The sequence below is a fragment of the Eptatretus burgeri genome, chromosome 18 (genome assembly GCF_056783735.1).
Source record: "Eptatretus burgeri isolate ZD-2024b chromosome 18, Ebu_testis_v1, whole genome shotgun sequence".
Taxonomy (NCBI): domain Eukaryota; kingdom Metazoa; phylum Chordata; class Myxini; order Myxiniformes; family Myxinidae; genus Eptatretus; species Eptatretus burgeri.
In genome coordinates, this window is record NC_140978.1 from 37,448,071 (window position 1) to 37,465,586 (window position 17,516).

Below are 17,516 nucleotides of genomic sequence, written 5' to 3' on the forward strand. Positions count from 1 at the left end.
ATTCATCCACCTCGTTTTGTAAAGTCCGTCCACAAATTTTTGAGATATCGTGTTGTCTATCATTTTGGCTCCATCACTCAATGGTGAAGAATCACTTAAAATTTTTATTTTTTTTTAACTCTCGTATCTTTAGCCAGATTCGGATCTTCACCAAAATTGAAGACCAACCTGTCCACACAACCAACCTGTCCACCAAGTTTCGTCCGAATCCATCCATAACCTTTTGAGATACCCTGCTCACAGACAGACAGACAAATGACAGCCATACACAGACAGAAGGACAGACAAACAAGGGTGAAAACATAACCTCCGTCCACCTTCGTTGGCAGAGGTAAAAACTTTTATATTCAGTAGTTAAACTTCTTTCTTGGTTTTCCTCAATTATAACTGAGCTTTCCTACATCTAACGTCTGTGAATGTCTTACACTACCTGCGGCTGTGCTTACCATGGCCACTGCCTCCACATTCTCTCGGAGAAGCCAGTCTTCACTCAACGTGTACTTGGCTTTCCCTGTCACAGCATCAACTGGCCCTTTGCAGATCTGGTGTTTTATGGCTCTCAGCAACAAGAAGAACGTCTCTCCCACAGAATCCTGCACATTCAACAACAACTTTACAGCATGAAGCTTTCATTGCAACAATGACAAACCGTAGGTTGATTACTCCAAAGATAAAGTTGTTCATTTTCATAGGCAATAACGATGCACTAACTTTATCATTTTTGAAAGAGTTAATGAAACAAAATGGCTAATCATTCTGTGGTACCCTGGAGTGCCAAAAGTGATTCAAGAAAGACCCAAAGATGCTCGCAGAACCCCGTTACTCACCCGCAAAAAAGCGTACATACAGAGGGACATCCAATTGGTGAGCATCTTCTCCACAACTGACTCCGTTCTCCGCAGCATCAGTTTAGGATGCTTGTTGGTTGAGCTTTCCACCAGGTCCACCAGGAGGTCCTTGAGAATGCTGGTTAAATATTCCAGCTTGCCTTGCATGTTAGCTGTCAACCATGATGCCAAATAACATCTGTGGAGACCCACAGAAACATGCCATTTGGTTTTATTTATGTAAATAACTGTGAAACGAGTGGTATCAAGTTCAAAATGGTAACAAATGCTGGAATCTGAACTTTTAAGTGGAAAATAATGCCTAAATCTCCAAGTGCATCTGATTGTGAATGGAATCGCTGGCATAACGTCCCCACTAAAGGACGGTGGGCTCCTTGATGCAGCAAGGCTTGCTTGCACCAAATCAGAATGACATTGTCCGAGATCAAACTCAACAACAGAGAACACCAGACGTGCTACTATCTGAGCCGTCCTGTTGGCCTTTTGATTATTGCTGTGCAGGACAACGACATGCATGTTCAAGAGGAGGAAATTCATGATGTCTCTTTGTTGTGGGATTCCAAAGGGAAGCACAAAATACCGATTGATTAACGATGGCCAAATCAGGAAGTTCTGTTTAACTGTTTTTGGATCTTTAACACAGATTCTTTGGATTCTTATTTGGTGTGGTTAGAAGCTGGATGACAGAATGCTGATCCCTTTTGACTCACTGCATTAGCAACACCAACACACACCTGTCTTTGACACTGAAGTCCTTTTGCTGCTCCAGCGTATGGATGAAGATAACCAGGAAGTGCTTGTTGTTCAGGAGATTTATAAATTGGGCCAGACCCTCTTCAACACCTGGGCCACAGGCATCAGGAAACCTGGGCTACAGAACCACACCCAGATCAATGCAGAGCCCAGAGTTTACCAATCCTTCGTTAATAAGTTTCATTTGTCGTTATAATTTGAAACCTGTTAAATTATACACCCTTTTGTCCTCACTTGACTTTTTCTTCAAATAAAGGCAGTCCTGATATGTAAATCAACGAGTTTACAATCCCCAAATAAAAACGGATGCACCGAGACCGACTAACACTCACAAATGCACAGGAAAGAAATTTGTTCAAGCTGTGGCGAACAGGCCATTCCAATGTGACTTAACATATCTTTGTGTTTGTACTCGTTTGTAGAACAGGGGGCCCCCACCTGCCAATTCATATTGAGTAACGGGTCATCGATGGCGGTGTTCTTAGCATGGGTCCTTCTCTTCTGATGAAGAGACAGAGTCTGCAACTGTTCCACTTTCTGCACCACAGGAAAGCCACCATCCAGTATAATATCTGGTAAAATATGCTATGCTTCAACCTCTCTCAGTATGGCTCAGTGTAAAGGCGCCACCATATAAACTATTCTGCTGCCTCGCATACACAAACTAAAGGCTTCTTTCGGTGGTATGAGTACAGCGATACCTACCTCAGGAAAGAGAGTTCGAAAGGCAAACTGCTCGTAGCTCAAAAACGGGATGCCTTGCGTGCCCTTGAGCTCCGACGCAAGGTCCGTCATGTCCGTCTGAAGTTCTGCGAAGCCTGGGGGCACCGATATGGAACAGACTCGTGAATATCAAACATTCAGCATACAAACGACGACGACAATAAAATCATAACCATGACAACAGGAAAGCAGTAAGAATGCCAAAATAACTGCAATATATATATATATATATATATATATTTTTTTTATATTATTAACCTCCACCATCGAAGATGGATGGAGGTTACTGTTTTCACCCCTGTCTGTTTGTTTGTTTGTTTGTGAACGGTATTACGGAAAAACTCCTGGACGGATTTCGACGAAACTTGGTGGGGGGATTAGGTCTGGTCCAAGGATCATGCCATTAGATTTTGGACTTGGTCCAAAGTCCAATATGGCCGCTATGGCGGCCAATTTGAAAAAATATTTGAATCTTTATTTTTGCATTTCTACATGTTTTAAGTGACTTCCAACCCCCCAAAAAAACAAAATTTTGCAACTTTTTTTCAAAAAAATTTCGATTTTATTTGAAAAATATTTGAATTTTTTTGCATTTCTACATGTTTTAAGTGACTTCCAACCCCCAAAAAAACCCATAAAATTTTGCAACTTTTTTTCAAAAAAATTTCGATTTTATTTGAAAAATATTTGAATTTTTTTACATTTCTACATGTTTTAAGTGATTTCCACCCCCCCCCCCCAAAAAAAAAAATTTGTTAGAGAAAAAAAATTGCAACTTTTTTTTCAAAAAAATTTCAATTTTTTTTTGGACATTTCTACATGCGCGTCGATCTAGTTTAGTTTATTCAATCGTGGTTCAGTAGAGTCTGATCCGTCTTGACCTACAATGAATAGGATATCAGGTTTACTTAAGTGACCCAGCAGTATTGGCGGCGGAGGTTTTGCACTCTACCGAGTGCTCCCCCTCTAGTTACTGTTGTTAACCCATGGAAATGAAGCAAAAAGTGTGGTTAAGCAATTGGTTCATGTCCGTCTGCCCATCTGTACATCTTATCAGTTTATGATCGTCAGTTTATGATCGAGGAACACCTTATTTAGATCGAATGTTATATTTTGCACATGAATTTGAAGACAAGTTTGCCGTTTTACCGTACCTTAGCTCTGAATTTGTCCTGATCGTGTGTGCGCAGAGGAGTGAGATCTTTTTTTTTTACTCTCTCTGCTTGGCTGGCAGTCAAACAAATTGAAAATCATTCCAAACGGGAAACTTATTGTTTTTAAGGACGTTATAATGGACACAAACAACAAGCACGAATGACGAATGCGATGTGTTAGATCGGGTGATGTAATAGACACTGTGGAAAATGGCGGTAAAAACCAGGACTAATTTATTTACACGACTTTTACAATCTTTATTTTATTTATATTTAATTATAGACTTGAAGACTGTAAAACACAAATAATTTGTCATAATACTTCCAAGAACCTCCAGCTTTGCAGTGAAGTACAAGTACTTCAATTTAAATAAAGGTTCATTGGGGTGGTGTACAAGTGTGGTGTTTGGAACTGCTTCTGGACTACTTCGACAGCACTAAACTTCAGGATTTATCTTTAACGATCGTTAAAATCATTATTTTATGAAAATTGAAGTAACACTGGATGGGGTTATCCTGTTCTTTGAACTCAAGGTATGCTAACCGCCATGGGAAGCAAGGCAAAGTTGACATTTCAAGCATAACCCTTCATCAGTGCATTAAGCCTGCTTTGTTTTGCACTGAAGAAGGGTTAACACCCAAAACATCAGCCTGTCCTTGCTTCCCATGGGGAGGGGGGGGGGGGAACACCTCGATCAACGTTCAAACTCGTGTTTGGTCCAAACGTACAAAAACATGTATATCCAGTACATCTATCCACCATGTTGGAAAAAAAAAATCCATTGGTTCTCCTTTCCAACAGTCTCGGAGTTGTGCTTCACCACACCCACCGTGTTACCCCAAGGTAATGGTGTGTGGTCATGAATTCTCATTGAGACTGCGGCTCCACTACAAGCCTTAGATACTGTTTAAAAAAATAAATAAATGAAATAACTACAGGATAAGGAGCGAGACAAAGACCTTTCCGAATCTCGTCCCGCATCTGTGACTCCATGTCTTCCATCTGCATCAGCACTTTCTGTACGTGGTGCTGCGCACGTTTGTTCTTGACGTGGAACAATACTCCAAAAACTGCCAGTGAGGACATCACAAAAATAAGACACCACATGGACAACAGCAATCCATCAGCAATATCATTTATTTATTTATTTTTTCATGAAAAAGCATCATAAAAGATGGGTGTGCAGAATGATTATATATGTGCATATGTATATATCCTCTGCCTTTTAAGTTAAATTTAGATTAAGTTCCATTCAAGGGCATCTGCAACTAGTCATGGAGGAGAGTGTTGTTCAGTCAGATATAACCATTCAAGAAACTGACCAAGAGCACCAAGAAGAACAACCAACACGGCGAGGACGATGAGCGATTTGGCAAACACAGGGAGCTCATCGCTGGGAAGGTCCCCCAGGTGCACTTTCAGGTTACCTACTCGTACCTGCAAGCAGGTGTGGCAAGGGAGAGAAGCTGAGCACAAGCACTTCATGGAATCGTTCCATGGAGCAAAAATAAAATCAAATATCTGAGGATATCAGTTTGCAAATTCATGTGTTGTACACCCAATTTCAAAAATCGATGAAACAACGACGAGTCTCACCCAAACAGGGAGTGAGGAACCATTGAAATTTCCAGGGACATTGACAAAGCAGTTGATCCTGTCCTTTTCATTCTCCTCCTTTTTCACTTCTGATCCCTCACATGGAATTTCACCGGCACGGATAGAAATCTCCTCCAGACTAAGGTTTTGGCCACCATGATGAACCTGCAATATAAACCGAAACTAAATGTCAAATTAACAAACTGATTACTCTAATTCATGAGCTGCAGTGCAGATTGCATGCACTGCTCGTTGCGATAAACCGTACATACACAAACGACGACACACACAATGAACTTAGGAGGAGGCCATTTAGGCCCATTATTCCTGAGCTGCACCAACTCCGGTATCCATCATCCATCCACACACAAGCTATCTGCAAGTCCTGCCAATGTCCCCATACCCCTCTATCTCCAATGTATTCAGTTGCCTCTCTAAATCCCATTTAAACCTATCCACTCCCTCCACTGCCACTACCTTTCCAAGGAGACCATTCCATGCATTAACATCAAGACCACCGACCTATTTAAAGATCTGGCTGGAAACAATGGACTGATGGTTTTCCAAAATGTTTCATGATTTCATGATCTTCTTTTATGACACATCAGATACATTAACTAGTCTGCTGTGGGTTATTTGAAACGGTCTAAAAGTTTGTAATGCTCAGTGCCAAAAACTCACCTCTATTGAAAGTCGCACTGTGCCCTTTTTTCCCTTGTGGAACACAGACTTCGAGAGCATTTTAAATATAGGATCTCGAAAGTAGCGGAAACTTAAAGCCGCCACGTAACCATCGAGGAACAATAAAACCTTGGAGATATGAGGAGCTTCCGGGCTCAGTGCAGGAGAATGGCACTGCAATGCTGTATCACTCACTATCTGGCACTCCTAGAAAGCAAAGCACAGGGACAACATCTGGTGTTCTTTCTGAACATTTGCACAATGGACTTCGTAAGTCCAAAACAGAGTTTGGCTAAAACGTGGTTACCTTCCCACAGTTGTACATTTGACTTGTATTGATCCTCATGCAGGTCTGCTGTACCAGAGCAAACCTCTCTCCAGTGATTGTTATAATTCGTCCTCCACTGCAAAAAACAAAGATGTTTGTTGTTCAACTTTATAATTATTAATCTCACACTTTTGCTCTTCTCGTCGCTTCAGCACCTGTTCTTTCCACATCAATGTTCAGAGCCCACGCGACTGTACCTGTGGAATGAGGAAGCAGGTTGGATGTCATCGCTCTTTGGGTTCTGCTTGTAAGTGAATGTATGTGAGCGACTGGGGATCCCACATCCAGTGTTCCCATCAAATTCCAGGCATAGTTCGACTTCACGTGCGGAGTAACTCTTGGGCATCTTGCAGAGAACTGTCGTGTTGTTCCGGCTGAGGAGCATTTGCGTGAATGTCACAAATAATCCCATAATGCAAGTAGGTTTGCCTCATTTAAATGTCTTTGTTTTTCATGACTTTTCCATACATTACATTGATCTCGAACCCCAACCAACCTCGTAATTGTGCAGGAGTTATTCTGCTCGGTTTGCACGTTCAGGCTGGACCCAGCATCCAGATCTTCTCCGGTAATGGTGATCTCTGTTCCACCTGCCTTTATACCAGTTTTGGGATTCAGGTCTGTCACCTTAGGATTCTGCAAACAAATTGCGTTGTCAACTACTCAATATCAACCCTCGTGGAACAATACTTCGAATTCTAAAGTTCATGGACATGACTGTGCTGAGGCTAAGATGACACGATGAACCACTTACCACATAACGAAATGGTACACCCACTTCCTTGCCAGCAATAACAACTTTCAGATTTGTTGATATTGCATTTACAATCCTTCCACTGACACACACAATCCTGAAAGAGAAACACGACAGTAATCTTCAACTGCCATCTTAACTTTGTGATGTTGTTCCATTTACTCCTCGAATGACTGTGAAATTATTTTTTCACCTTGTACAAGCTTTTCTTTAGGTTCTGTCTCATGAGACTGACCCAGGAAAGACAACAGTCTGAATAATGTCCAATGTGCTTTTCAGCCTATTCCATGATATGCCTTGGGAGATACTAGACAAGTTACTTTCTTATTATGGCATCCAGAGTAATCTTTTGAACCTGAAACAGGGCTGGCAGCATGGCCTCGGGGTATGCACACTCGTTTCTGAGCAAGCTCACCTGGGATTGAATCTCGGCCCGGCTAAAAACTGACATCCCGGTGTTTCACAGCCAGGGCGAGGCATCAATGTGTGTGCCGTCCCTTGGATAGACGTTAAACTGGGCGTCCCATTTGGCAGCAGTAAATCCATCCATCCATCAGGACCATACTCTGTGCAGAGCGTTGGTGCTGCTTAAGCAGTCTCCTTGGCTATTGGGCACAATCCTGGATGGGTTGCCACTCCGACACAGTATACCAGCATGTTGGCACTCATTTTGTCGACCTCGGAAGGATGACAGGTGGAGTTAACCCCACCAGTATTAATTCAACAGTTGAGCGGGATTTGAACTTCGGACCATAACATCCCAAGCCCACCACCCTAACCATTATGCCAATACCAGGCATAGCAGTAAATAGTGAACCTCAAATATCTCGGTGTTCTTCAAGAAGAGGAGGTGAACTATCGCCAGCACCTTGAACAAATGCCAAATTCCTGCCCCAACCTACAGGGGGCACTGCATCAACAGCACAGCCGAGCTCCCAGCCAATGATGCTACTCACAGCCTCGTGCTGCGCATGCAAGAAGAAGAAGAAGAACTTGAAACAACTGAGACAGGCTTCTCTGAATCGTGTTTACCTTTTCATATGTTGTACAATTACAGATAAAGCATGGAGCAGTAACCAATCGATTATAACCTGGTAAAGCTGCAAAAGGTGCTAAAAAATAATCACAAAGTACAAATAAACCCGGAACAGTTGTGAAAAAATGCATCAGGGGATATCGGGCAAACCAATTTGATTGAAGAGCAACATCATCTTCAGGGAACAAGTTATCTGAATGGCTCTGTTCTGTCCATTTCCTGGTTACGAAAGGCACAGCAACCTCAACTAACCTGTTCTGTTTGTGTTCAGCTTATTGATTATTATTGAATCAATTCCACCAGTTACATTGCCCTGTACCTGTGAGATGGTTTGTAATCGGGTTTCCGCAGAACACATGGAACACCTCCAATCGTCACGGAATTCTCCACCTCAGAGAATTCCTTCCCCAGGTTATGACCCTCCACAGTGACCATTGTGCCTCCTTCCACAGGCCCCACTTGTGGTGAGATCTGCATGACAACAAAGACTATCATGTTGGCAGCCAGGCCTGAAGGGGAACAAACATATTGTGGTTCAATCAGGATAAATATGAGCTAACACCATGAGAAATGAGCTAAGACTGTCTTGTACATTAGCACTGAATCCAATATACATACAAGAACATGATCTGTGATATGATATGATAAAGTTAAGACCTTGGTGATGGTAGGAGTCGGGCAGGAAGTACGACCTGCTGAGCAGTTCTTTTGAAACTTGCAGTGCCCCTCAGATCCACACCACATACAGTCTTGCCCCATTCTCTGCCGAGACTTACAGTGGCTGCAATCCAAGGAGCCAACCTCGCAGTTGTACAGCGTCACTGTGGATCAAACATAAAGGAACAATCACTGGTGTTACATGTACAAGCACATTACCCATAGGGTGATTGCGTCAACCTACAATAGTGACACACACACACACACACACACACACACACACACACACACACACACACACACACACACACACACACACACACACACACACACACACACACACACACACACACACACACGTCTGCATAGTCTGACACCATGAAGACAGTATGAATGTTTACTACATGTGTATTTTACAAAGTATTTCTCTGTTGTTTAAAGTTAAAGAAATCTGCGATTTATTTTAAATGTAGCAGATTCCAGTGAAGAATGGATAAGGAGAGAGTAGACTACATCCTTTTCCAAATGGGACAGGAGCAGGGACCAGTGGAAATTCCACGTAATGGATAAAAATGTGACTTCAGGAGCTCAACTCTCCCCCCACCCCTCTTCCCACTCTCTTTCTTCCCCATCCACCCATACTCTCTCCTGCCTCCCCCCCCACTCTCTCCCTGCACCCCCACCCTCTCCTCTCCCCCCTCTTCACCTTCCCTCTCCTCACTCATTGCCCCTCCATTCTCCTCACACTGTTCCCCCTCCCTCCCCTCACTCCGTCCCCCTGCATCCCCTCACTGTCCCCCTCCCTCCACTTATTCTGTCCCCCCTCCCTCCTCCTCTGTACCCAAGCCTGGTGTTGGCTTAACGGTTAAGGTGGCTAGCTTAAGATCTTAGTGTCTTGAGTTTGAGCCCTTGTTGTTCCATTAAAATAGCACGAGGTGGGTTGACTCAGCATGTCATCTTTCCGAGGTTGGAAAAATGAGTACCAGCTTACTGGTAACAGGGTACTGCATCAGGAGCACAGCTGCGCTTCCAGAAAAAAAATGATGCAACCAGGAGCCACAGGTTCATACGAAACAACAACTCTGTCCCCCCCCTTCCCTCCCCTCACTCTGTTTCCCCCTCTCCTCCCTCTCTCCTCACACCTCCCCACATCATGCCCGACCAGAAATGGCTATTAAAATGTGTTTTGCCATTTGAAAACCTCAGTATCGATTCAATTTTCCTCCCGTTTTTTGTAACCACGTCTACGTACCATCTTAGCCACTATGGTAAATGAAATTAAATATCGAATTTGAGTCAAGGTAAAGCTGTGGCCTCTGAAACCTCACACTGATACTGCACGGAGTATAGAAATATGGTGGCGGTGGTGTAGAAATTGTGGTGGAGCCAGACTCGCTGTCCAACCAATGTGGTGGAACTCGCACACACACACACACACACACACACACACACACACACACACACACACACACACACACACACACACACACAAACACACACACACACACACACACACACACACACACACACACACACACACACACACACACACCTCCTTTTATAGTATATATTTAAAGATTAAAAAACCATTACTGGCTTGGTTGAAGAAATAAATACTGTCTGATCAATTGAAATGCTGTAAAAACACAAAAATACGGTAAAATGTCTGTCTGCACAAAATGAGAAATCAATGGAAAACAAAAGCAACAACACAAGAATTATATTTCGAAAATCCTCACCTGAGACACGACCGGGATTGTCCACAAACCTCACGTTGTTATCTCTCAGAACCAAGTCTACTGAGAGATCTTCAGACATGAACTTGGTGTGGACCTGTAGGTATAAGACACGAGATTAGATGGAGAACCTGTTGTACAGTACCCATCATGTAATGTATCAATTAAAGAGGTACTTCTGGCTTAAGATGCGTTTGGGAGTTGGCGGAGCTTGTAAGAGACACTGAACCGCCCACTGCAAAGGAGTAGTCGTGTTAGCTGCTACAATGCGGCCCGCAACTCAACCAGCCATTTTTTAACATGACCAGTCCATTTGGAATAAATCCATGGATGTGTTTCTGGTTTAGTGTGTGTGTGTGTGTGTGTGTGTGTGTGTGTGTGTGTGTGTGTGTGTGTGTGTGTGTGTGTGTGTGTGTGTGTGTGTGTGTGTGTGTGTCCGTCCACGCGCATGCTCCGCCAAGAGCCTTGGATCATCTTTAAAAAACAATGTGGAAGATAGAGCGATGAGTATCCTGTACATGGTGGGTGTGTAAGCCCGTAATACTCACATTGCTCTCTGAGCATCTCACGATAGTTTCATTTAGCTTCACAGCTTCTCCAGTGAAGGCCTCACCAAGCTTGCAGTGGAATGGAAAATTCTTTGAAGGAACCTGGAATGGGTAAATTCCACATCAACTGCAGTTATCATCATATCAGACCCACCTTTAATCCCCTAGTAGTTTGCAACATTGCAATGGTGAGTAAAATTTAGTACAATGTACTTTATTGTTATGTCCTATAAAGCCGTGTGACACAAATTTAATTTTTCAATCAAAGCAAGGATATATTGAAGCTACAACTTTTCAAAAACAATTATAAGTTAGACAAATTTCCATCACTGCCATTAACAAATAACAATTCCTCATCAAAAGTGAGGTTAAAAAAAAAAATTCCTAGACAAGCCATGACGTCATACTGGGCAAAGTCTTCGTGTCCACTGAGATGTACATTGCAAGTTCTGTGAATGCAAGAAGCAAGTGCTGCAAGCAGCATGGAACCACACAGTGAAAATTTGAGCATTCCTTGCATCGATGTATCGGTATCCTTTGAGGATGTTCAAGTTGATAATTACCCTCGCCGAAGAAGAGGGTATTGCATTTGGGTCCATTTGTTTGTTACTTGGCGAAATCTTCGATTTTGTCAAGTATGTTGGTCTGTTCCGTTTGTTGGTTTGTTTGTTTGTCCGGTCGTCTACAGCCCAAACAGCTGGACCAGTTGTTCTTAAAATTTTACACCTGATAGGCAATCCACCTGAGACGTCCAAACCCCGTCTTAATCGGACTAAACGTCGCGATGTGACGTCACACAACGTGAAAACACATTTTTGGATATAACTCAGTGACCTGGATATAACTGGATATAAGTCATAGCGACTTCCTGTTGACGCCAACACAAACTTCAATGGAATATCTAAATGTTTTAAAATGCATGTTCGTACAAATTATGCACAGTTTTTGTAAGCGTGTGACGTCAAAGTTTTTAGCTATTGGCGTGATTTAAAAAAAATTCTATTCGTTCTACAGGTCACAATTCTTAACCGATTTGGATGAAATTTTAACAGCTGATAGAAATCCACAGTGCAAAAAGATATGTGACTTTTGGTGAAGTTCAAGTTCAGGATATGGATTCTGCATCACTTTATATTATCGCCCATTATAAACCAATGGGGAATTTTGTGAATTACACATGGTTATTTCTCAAACAGTTTTGCACTTATTTTATTGAAACTTATACTGTCTATTTATGCATGTAATACTAACATGTGTACAAGGTTTGATCGAAATTGACCGAAGGTCAAAGTCAGGGTAACCCAAAGCATGAGAAACACACATATAAAATACATATTTTTGTTTAACAACATATTTCAAACCTGATAACGGGATCATAAAGCTGGTTGAAAAGCAATGTTCCTAGGTACTTTCAAATATTTTCTACGATCAGAATGAAGGCAACAAGCACCGATGATAAGTTGTTGAATGTCAAATGGTGGCTTTAAATGAGTTGTGAAAATTTTCAATCTGCTGCCGTTACCATGACAACACGCGCCTGATAATTGTTATTTGTGACGTTGCGTCATTTTATTAATGTACGAACAAATAAACCACACATTCCATGACATTACAGCTTGGACCACCACATGGAAAGGTCAACTAATTCACCAAATGTCGTGCTAAGCACGATTTTTCATTTGTCTGTTTGTCTGTTTGTCTGTTTGTTTGTCTGCACAGAAGTTTCCTGTTTTTCTCTGTAACCGTTTGTCGGATTGAGGCGAAATTTTCAGCGACTACTCCTGTAGAATGTTTTAATGATAATGACGTCAGAGGGCACGTGGTGTGGCAGCCATGTTGGAAAAACGGAAAAACTTTGGAAGTCTATCTTTGAAACCGCACCAGGGAAAAAAATTGAATCTTGGCATATGGCAAGTACTACTCATGGGGAATGAGTGCAATATTTTTATTAATGGCATCATCGGTGTCTTTGTTGTGACATCATGATTGCATATGTAGAATGCTACATCCGATCAATATGAAAATTGAGGGTCATCTCGGGATAAAATGGTCCACAAAAAAAATTGATGACATCATCGGTCACGTGATTTGGCAGCCATATTGTTTTTTTTATTATTAAAAAAAAACCTTCAAAAATATTTTTCTCTGAAATGGCTGAACAGATCGAAGCAAAACTTTACATGTATGACCGCCTATCCATGAGGAACAAAAGGTTCACATATATGATATCATAGGTCACATGGTTTGGCAGCCATTTTGGCTTTACATTAAAACCTTTAAAAATCTTCTCCATAACGGCTGGACAAATCGAGGGGAAACATCACACAAATATTCCCCAAGCCTTGGGTGCACAAATTTAAGGAATAATTGATAGGTCACATGGTTTGGCAGCCATATTGGATTGAAGAAAAATATTAAATAATGTTTTCTCTGGAACTGCTTAATCAATTGATGTGAAATTTCACAATTCTGACCTCATAGCGATGGGAAACACATGTTTTAAATTTCAATATGATCAGATGCATAATCTAGCAGCCAGAATTATTTAATATTTTCATTTGGGTTCTTTTTGGAGTTTTGTTTTGCTTTTTTAATCAAGTTAATTTGGCTGTGCCTGGATGGGTTTGAGGGTAGAGGAGAAGTAGCTGAAATGCAAATCCTATCCAGGTTCCTCCTGATGACTTCATCTTTGCTTTTTGCTTGTTCGGGTTCCTTCTGATTACTCCAATGCAGGACTGTACCTATTTGATCTTCCATTTGATTTGAATTAAAGTTATTTTAATCCCATTCTGAATTCAATTGAATAATTCAAAAAAACATTATGGGTCAGTGTCAGATGTCCGATCAAAGCGGGGTTGCATCAATGCGGGACATCTTAGGACCCCGTCATCACTGCCAGCAGCTATAAAGTGACAGTTCGAGTTATCTCTCTTATTAATTCCGTAACATACCAGTTCACAAACGCCACATAACACACCACACAAAACAAGTCCTGGTGAGGGTCTGCAATCTCTGATTGCACTTTTTCTTGTTTACATTGCATTGAAAAATGTAATTTTGCTGAGCAGAGCGAGGTTATTTAATTGTTTATCATTTCGGAATTTTTACGATGTACAGAATTTGATTAGTTTTGATTAAAAAAAAAATTAAATGTTCATGGTGTGGGACAAGAACTCAGGATGTTTTATGTACTGTCTAAGCTAAAATTACGTCACAACACACAGCATGCTCTCTCTCTCTCTCTCTCTCTCTCTCTCTCTCTCTCTCTCTCTCTCTCTCTCTCTCTCTCTCTCTCTCTCTCTCTCTCTCTCTCTCTCTCGCTCTGTCTCTCTCTCTCTCTCTCTCTCTCTCTCTCTCTTCAATGGATAGTATCACAATGACGATGCATAAAAGGACCAAACCAACAAAGGATAATATTACCAACTACACGACTACACTCATCACCATTACTAAATTACAACACATTGACAAGGCTCCACCAGTTCATGGAGTTACAAAATCAAATTGTAACAGGTTCACTATTTATTACCTTTTTTCTGCATGCACATCATGGTCCTTTAATTCTGTCTTTTTTAAAAAATAACTGTGAATACAGCTTTGAATTTTCGCATTGTTGCCTTTGTTGTTGTTGTTGTTGTCATTGTTATTGTTCAATCGGCAAATTAAAATGACAATAACAGAAACTATACCGAAAATACCTAATTGATATCCATCTTTTTCAACAACGTGTAACAGCGAACAGATCCAAATTTTTGGCATAATGTATTAGTACACTTCAAAAACATGAACATAATTAAATACTTGAAGCTTCACTTTCTTCAATGTAATCGTTGCAGATTTTACGTATACAATTTTTGAAACGCTACGCAATATTAGGAAGGCTTACCCACCTTATAATATATTTTGTCTTCACAGTGGAAATTTTAAGAAAAATTCAATGCACTAGACGACTACAGTGTTTCCTTTTCAACATTCCACCACTGCATCTTCGGTCATATATTGTTAAGGGCCGGGGTTCGAGGTTCACCACGAGATGAAGCACTCGACTTCCTCCCGAATTCCTAGTCCGGAGGCCACCAGTTGCGGATAATCACCAACCCAACCCAGTTGGGTTGTTAAAGCAACCACGAACGCTGATTGATATTGCCAATGCTGGCAGGGTGTCACTACTTCACATGGGTGAAATAACCTTACCCGTGGACGGCCGCACCAAGAGTTTTGTGCCTTCAACGTACACCCGGATTACTGTCGAGCAATACAGTGAGTGTGGGCTGGCTAACAACAGCAAATCACATGGGGTAGAACTTCCCGGCTAACACTATGTGCAGACTACGCTGGATCATTGGAGGAAAGAATGTGACAAACTGGGTACATTTACAAGAATAACCAAGTTTGTTTACAGCAAAGGTGAAGAAAGGTATGTGGAACAATAAGCAAAGATTTTAATTCACAGGAATATTTGTACAGCATGGGAAAGCAAGGATTGGTGTGGTATGACAAAAGAAATGCAATTATTTACAAAAGTTGACGCAGTCCAGAGCTAACCTGTTCTGATCTTATACAATCTTAACTTGAATTAACATGACATGTGCCATCAGAATCACTCCAGAGGAAAGTTCGAACAGCAAAGAAGACAAGAAAAAGTGTGAGGTGTTTGAGAACTCCGCATTACCAGGCGAGGCTGACGGACCTATGCAAATCGAGTCGCTGAGAAGGGGGAAGGGGGGAAAACTGAGGGCGTCTACGGTGCGTGGTCGGGGAAGGTGTGGTGATGTGCAAGTGAAGTGCAGAGAGGAAGGTGTAAAGATGTGGATCAAGGGGGGTTGGAAATAAAGCAAAGAACGTGTGAGAAGATCGTCCTAAAGTGAAGTATAAAGAAGTCAGTCTGTACACGTAAATGACAAGGTTGTCTAATACTGCACTTGGTCTGGTGCCTGGCTCTTCTAGCCATCCCACACTTTGCTCTGTGTGCTACTTTCTGTGGGCTACGTTCCATTCCATCCCACTCCGTTCCGCTTTGCCAACCAGGAATGCACCACAAAACCAACCGAACTGAGCTAAGCCAGAGAACCGAGAGCGAAGTTATGCTTACCAGAAAACTAAGTGAACCTGATGTGCAGAATGCAGGGCCCTTTAAAAACCCCTGATGGGGGCGGTGCTTGGGAGCGGATGAGGTGGAGCAATCAGTGTTTTCCAGCACCCTCAGTGGTGTGTGGACCATTACCACATCGTTGGCCCCACCCATGCAATGTTTCGGCAGCAGCAATAGCCCCACTTGCCTTCAGCCCTCGCTACACAGCTGAGCTCCGAGATTAATGTGGGACAGAGTACTTAGTCACATGCCTCGGCCGTGAACGCGCTTTGAACACGCAATAAGGGCCATGATTGAGCAGAGCATCAGGGCAATGGTGGTGGTTGTCATTCATTGTGGCTGTTAATGGCGAGTGTAGGTGAGCTAGGGTTGTGGTTTGATGATTTGGGGATTATTATGAAGGCGTCTTGTTGGTGTATGAATTGGTGTAGCATGTGAGTGAGGGCTCATATGTAATTTTAATTGTATTATGGCGTGTGATTTGAAGGGGTTTTGGTGCACATATGCAGATGACTTGCCCCTGTTGCTATGTTCTGCATGCTTGTGTGATAGAGAGCAAAATAGATAAAGAATGAGAAGAAACACTGACCTAAAGTCAACAAAATACATATGACCCTTAAACCCATTATCCATAAGGGAAGGACGATATAGAACAAATATTAATGAAATAACTATCTTGGGAACTACAATATGCTGCGTGCAATTGCCTTGGGGGAGTGCCAGTTTCGCAGAACCATAAGAATACATATATACATCTCCTTACATGTGAAAAAAGATCACATTTGACAGGAGGGGAGGGGTTTTGGGAAACCGCGTGCGCTCTGAATGTCTCGATCACGTATGCGTAAAGAGAAGTGAGATAATTGTTGAACTCTGCATGTCTATCTGGCAGTCAAACAAAATTGAAAATAATTCCAAACAGGAAACTTACTGTTTTTTAAGGATGTTATAAAGGACACAAACAACAGGCACGAATAACTAACGTAACGTGTTACATCGGGTGTTGTAAAAGACACCGCGTAAAACGGCTGTAAAACATGGAATTGATTAATCTATACGCCTTTATAATCTTTATTTTATTAAAATATAATTATATACTTCAGTGCTGTGGAACACAAATCACCTTGTCAGTTTCAATAACCTCCATTTTTGCAGTAATTGGACATGTTCTATAGGGTGATGTATAACACAACATCGCTTCAATAGCATTAAACTTCTGGACATATTCTTAACGATTTTAAAAACACAAGTCTGAAGACGACGATGGTTCACGAGCGGTATTTGACGATGTAGATTGTTTCAGAAGTCAAGGATGAGACAATGTGATAATGTTTGACCAAGTTATAAAAATGATCAACATGATGTGGTACGAGTGACAGGTTATTAGCTGCAAAATGTCGAAAACCCGGTTTCGTTCAACAACTTTAAAAATTTGACCTTTGCATAACCTTTAAAGGTCCCAAAACAATGTTGTGGACATTAAAATAAGGAAACAGGATACGTGCTATAGCTTATTGGAGTTAGTTCGTCAAAGAAGGTCGAAAACCCGGTTCAATTCCTACAACTTTGAAAAATTGACCTTTGTGAACTTTAAAGGTCAAAGGTCAAG

The 17,516-nt window shown here is 41.7% G+C and overlaps 1 protein-coding gene across 2 annotated transcripts in view; it reads right to left on the reverse strand.

Annotated features, from left to right (window-relative positions):
• The window catches only part of PLXND1 (plexin D1), a 68,244-nt gene that overhangs the window by 14,201 nt on the left and 36,527 nt on the right, over positions 1-17,516 (reverse strand). For both annotated transcript variants that reach the window (XM_085864053.1, XM_085864052.1), the window contains exons 11-27: positions 10,816-10,917; positions 10,271-10,364; positions 8,532-8,695; positions 8,194-8,345; positions 6,839-6,935; positions 6,581-6,720; positions 6,282-6,458; positions 6,064-6,160; positions 5,757-5,963; positions 5,076-5,240; positions 4,802-4,916; positions 4,439-4,549; positions 2,307-2,419; positions 2,040-2,138; positions 1,583-1,719; positions 828-1,026; positions 447-593 (exon numbers count right to left, since the gene is read on the reverse strand). In XM_085864053.1, the coding sequence (XP_085720179.1) occupies positions 447-593; positions 828-1,026; positions 1,583-1,719; positions 2,040-2,138; positions 2,307-2,419; positions 4,439-4,549; positions 4,802-4,916; positions 5,076-5,240; positions 5,757-5,963; positions 6,064-6,160; positions 6,282-6,458; positions 6,581-6,720; positions 6,839-6,935; positions 8,194-8,345; positions 8,532-8,695; positions 10,271-10,364; positions 10,816-10,917 (2,316 nt within the window). The remainder of the gene's footprint in view (positions 1-446; positions 594-827; positions 1,027-1,582; positions 1,720-2,039; positions 2,139-2,306; positions 2,420-4,438; positions 4,550-4,801; positions 4,917-5,075; positions 5,241-5,756; positions 5,964-6,063; positions 6,161-6,281; positions 6,459-6,580; positions 6,721-6,838; positions 6,936-8,193; positions 8,346-8,531; positions 8,696-10,270; positions 10,365-10,815; positions 10,918-17,516) is intronic.